General features: G+C 28.4%; 1 protein-coding gene across 1 annotated transcript in view; it reads right to left on the minus strand.

The window, feature by feature from the left end:
• Nucleotides 1–4,107, minus strand: part of LOC111635781 (leucine-rich repeat serine/threonine-protein kinase 1-like) — a 90,715-nt gene that overhangs the window by 72,286 nt on the left and 14,322 nt on the right. Inside the window, exons 5-6 of the mRNA XM_023380851.1 lie at nucleotides 2,620–2,673; nucleotides 1,850–2,015 (exon numbers count right to left, since the gene is read on the minus strand). Of these exons, the coding sequence (XP_023236619.1) occupies nucleotides 1,850–2,015; nucleotides 2,620–2,673 (220 nt within the window). The remainder of the gene's footprint in view (nucleotides 1–1,849; nucleotides 2,016–2,619; nucleotides 2,674–4,107) is intronic.

Genomic DNA, 4,107 nt, shown 5'->3' on the forward strand with positions numbered 1-4,107 from the left:
ACCTAGAAAGAGGAAAGACCATTAATGCTGTCTATTACTGTGAACTTTTGGAAAAACTGAAGAAAGAAATCGAAGAAAAGAGGCCACACTTGAAGAAGAAAAAAGTTCTGTTCCACCACGATAATGCACCTGCACATTCCGCCAGAATCACTGAACAAAAGATAAACGAACTTCGCTTCCAATTAGTTCCACATCCACCGTACTCACCTGAAAGGTGGAAGTCACAGCCCCCAGTGACTTCCACCTTTTTCCAAACCTAAAAAAATTCTTGGCTGGAAAGAGATTCCACTGAAATGACAAAGTCATCTCTGAAGTGAACGAGTATTTTGCACCCTTGACAAATCGACCTATTGTGATGGCATAAAAAAGCTAGAACATCGCTGGAATAAGTGCATTGCTAACAGAAAAGATTACATTAAAAAATAAAAAAAGTTTTAACATTATTTTGTTTGTTTTTCTATGTGAGGCCGCGAACTTTCCGAACAGCCCTCGTAATAATTTGGTTGGTAATAATTATGGTAATTTATTAGAAAGGTTAGGTTAGGTTAGGTTACGTGCGTCCACACTGTTTCCTTTCTTCAGTTTATTGGAATCGGAGACGAGCCGCCATTTTAGTCACCAAAGGTAACATTAACGCACAATTTTATCATGCGATCGCCAGAAAAAGTATGATAACTTTCTTATTTTTCGTCTCTGGTCCAAAAGTAGGGTATCGTTGAACTCGTCTCGGTCCCCTCAGTTCAGATATATACTCAAAGTTCTGAAATTCCATAGGTGGTAATCTATATAATCCCCCATTTCCCTAATTGTAATAATATTTTAAACCGTTTGATTTTTTTGTATTACAGTTTTTTACTTGATTGATGATTGATTCTATTAACTAATTTGTTGATTGTTTGATTGTATTAACTTGATTCTTTAAATATTGAAAATTAAATAAACAACATTATTAATAAAATTGAAGGCAAAACTGTCCAAAAAGGATCACCATTTATTTTTTGTGTTCCAAGACTAACACATTCTCAGCGACTGACCTTTCTTTGTAGGCTGCTTATCGCTAGAAAATTACAGAGTCCTTTTAAAAAAACACAAAACCCATCCAATTAAAATTACAAAAATTTCTGAAAAGGGAACTGATGACATACAGTTGTCCTGCTTACATCCATCTATACCTTCTTTTGGGGTTTTGGCTGAAAAAAAAAGCAGCCAAAACCCCCAAAAGAAGACAAAGTGGTATCAGTCCTGACGAATTAGTCATTGCAGTCTTTGCTGACACAATGTCAACCCTTCGGTCCTGTGGTGCCAAAGCATAGGGTGACAATGCCAAAGCCATAGCTTTGTGCATTGTCACACTATTGTTCATGTCTTTGATATCTTTATTTTTGCATCATATTTTAAACCTAGGTTATTGCACACTTAATAAATGATATGTAAATATGTTTTTAGTTTTTTGATGCACTAGAAAGAATAAAGGCTGTGATTCACTTTACAGTACTGATCTGCACTTAACCTGCTATATTAATAAGAAAAACCTTTAGTTAATTATTTTATCACTTAATTAATACCCATATAGATGTTTCTTAACTTCCACAACAATAACTTATCTCACTGAGAATTATTTATTAACTGTAACAAACATTTTCAACCTGTTCTACAGGCCATCTTCAGGTATTTAAAATCATGGAACATTGATTTTAAAAATAATAATCATAACTGAATACTAAAGAATTTTATTTTCACAGTTAAAGTTATCAAAAACAAAAACAAATGATACAAATTCATTTAAAGCGTTTTTGTACCCAAAAAACATCATTGTTGTTATAGATAATAAAGAACTAAAATAACAAACCTGCAGCTTTACGAAGTGCTTCCATCACTTGAGGATGATCACTTTTCTCAGCCAAATCTAATGCTGTTAGACCATTAATATCTTTAGCCAAAAGATTTGCTTGAAATTCTGTTAATAATTCAACTGTTGACAAATGTCCATTTTCAGCTGCCACATGAAGAGGTGTCTGAAATTCAATATATCTTTAAATTATAATAATGAAAATGTTTATGACTAAAACTTTAAAAAACCAATATAAATAATTTTTTGCAAACAGCAAGAAACTAAAATGAAAAATATTTCAATTTATCTAAATACTGTATATCTAACAAATGTAATAAACTTAACAAAATGAAATTAGGATTATTTTCATGAATAACACAAAAAACTATACAAAATAAAAATAAAACATAAGTTTTTGACAAATAACAATTATGTTCATTAACATTAAATCCACATTTTAAAAATTATATAATATAAATCTGAGCAAAAAAAATGCTAAATAATTTTTTATTCATATTATTCATACAAAAGAATTTGACAAATTTTATCTATTTTCATCAATTAATTCATTAAACAATAAAAACTTGCTAAATTAAGAAATTTCTAAGTTGTATTTAACAAAAAAAAGAGTTAATCTATAAAAACATATCATAAAAAGCCTTTATAATATACGTTCTTTCAAAAATAAAACATAAAAATATACATAAACATAAAAAATAATAAACTAAATAAATATTCAACAAAATATGTTAAATTAATTAAAAATTATTGAATAAAATTGCTATTACACTTATTTGCTGAAATATGCTATTCTGAAAATGAAAAATTAAAATATTACGAAGCTACTGTACAAAGTTAAAGCAGATAAGTGAAACAGTGAATTACATGTCTGAATGATATCCTCAATAGTAGATAATTTATTAATATCTAAGTTCAATAGTACATAAATTATTTCTGTGTAAAGTGAAAGCTTTTATATGAATAATTAGATAAATCAGAATTGCATAAAGTTGTCTATCTTCATTCAGGATTGTTAAAACCTTTCAATATCTTGATTTGGAATGTAAAGTACTCATATTTTGTTTAATATTTATTATGTTTGTGTTATCTGTATATGTTTCTTTTTTGAAACAACATATATTATAAAAGCTTTTTTATGTTATATTATAGATTAACTCTTTTTTTTTTATTCATATCTGTAACTTTTATAACTGTAATCCTAAGATATGATGCAATAGGCATTTTTAAAGAAATTTAATAAATTCTTAAATAGAAAATATCTAATCTTCAATAATATAAAATATATATGCTGCTGTAACATAAATTATTTCATGAAAATATATAATTTAATTCCTTGACTTTAGAAATAATTTTTTTAGATATGATAACTTTTTATTTAATAAAATAATAGTGAGCAAGTTTTTACTCATATTAAGAATTATTTACTCTGTTACAGGGTTACAATTCAAAACAATGGTACAATTATTATTTTATAGTTAATTGTTTTCATAATTTATTCCAGTTAAATTAAAATACAGTGGTACCTCGGTATATGTCTGCTTTAGAATGCGTCCAATTCGAAATACGTCCTGTTTGGACAAAACAAATTTTGCTCGGTATACAACTTTTGTTCAGTATACGACTTATAATTATACATGCCATCTATGAACAAGTAGCACTATCAGTGTACTACTAGACCAGACTAGACATTCATGGTGCATTGGTTTATAACTTTGTTAAATTTCTTCTGATTTTAATTTGTAAGTAAAATTTTATTATTTTTATTAATCATGAATTGCAAAAAGGCAAATGAAAAGCAACAGAAAACTAAAAAAATGACTAGAATCACAATGGAAAAAAGAGATTGTTGAAAAATATGAAGGTGGCATGCGTGTTCGAGATTTTAACTGTTGCATACCATATTCTGAGAACGACAATATTGACAATCGTGAAAAATAAAGATATTATTAAATCTGTTAACGTTGCGAAAAGATTTAAATCAATTTCTAAACAGAGATCAAAGACATTAGATCATGTTGAGAAATTGCTTTTGCTTTGGATAACTGAAAAACAATGTGCTGGAGACAGCGTATCGGAAGCAATTATTTGCGAGAAAGCTAAAAATATACATGCTGATCTCATAAAAAATCAAGCAGGAACTAGCCAGGAAAGTAAGGTGTTTAAAGCCAGCCATTTTTTTTTACATGAGAATGGATTAATCATTTTTACATTACTTCTTATGGGAAAGGTTGGTTTGGTATACGTCCAATTCGGTA

This window comes from Centruroides sculpturatus, unplaced genomic scaffold (genome assembly GCF_000671375.1).
Source record: "Centruroides sculpturatus isolate CEXI.00-Female unplaced genomic scaffold, Cexi_2.0 scaffold1007, whole genome shotgun sequence".
Lineage (NCBI taxonomy): Eukaryota > Metazoa > Arthropoda > Arachnida > Scorpiones > Buthidae > Centruroides > Centruroides sculpturatus.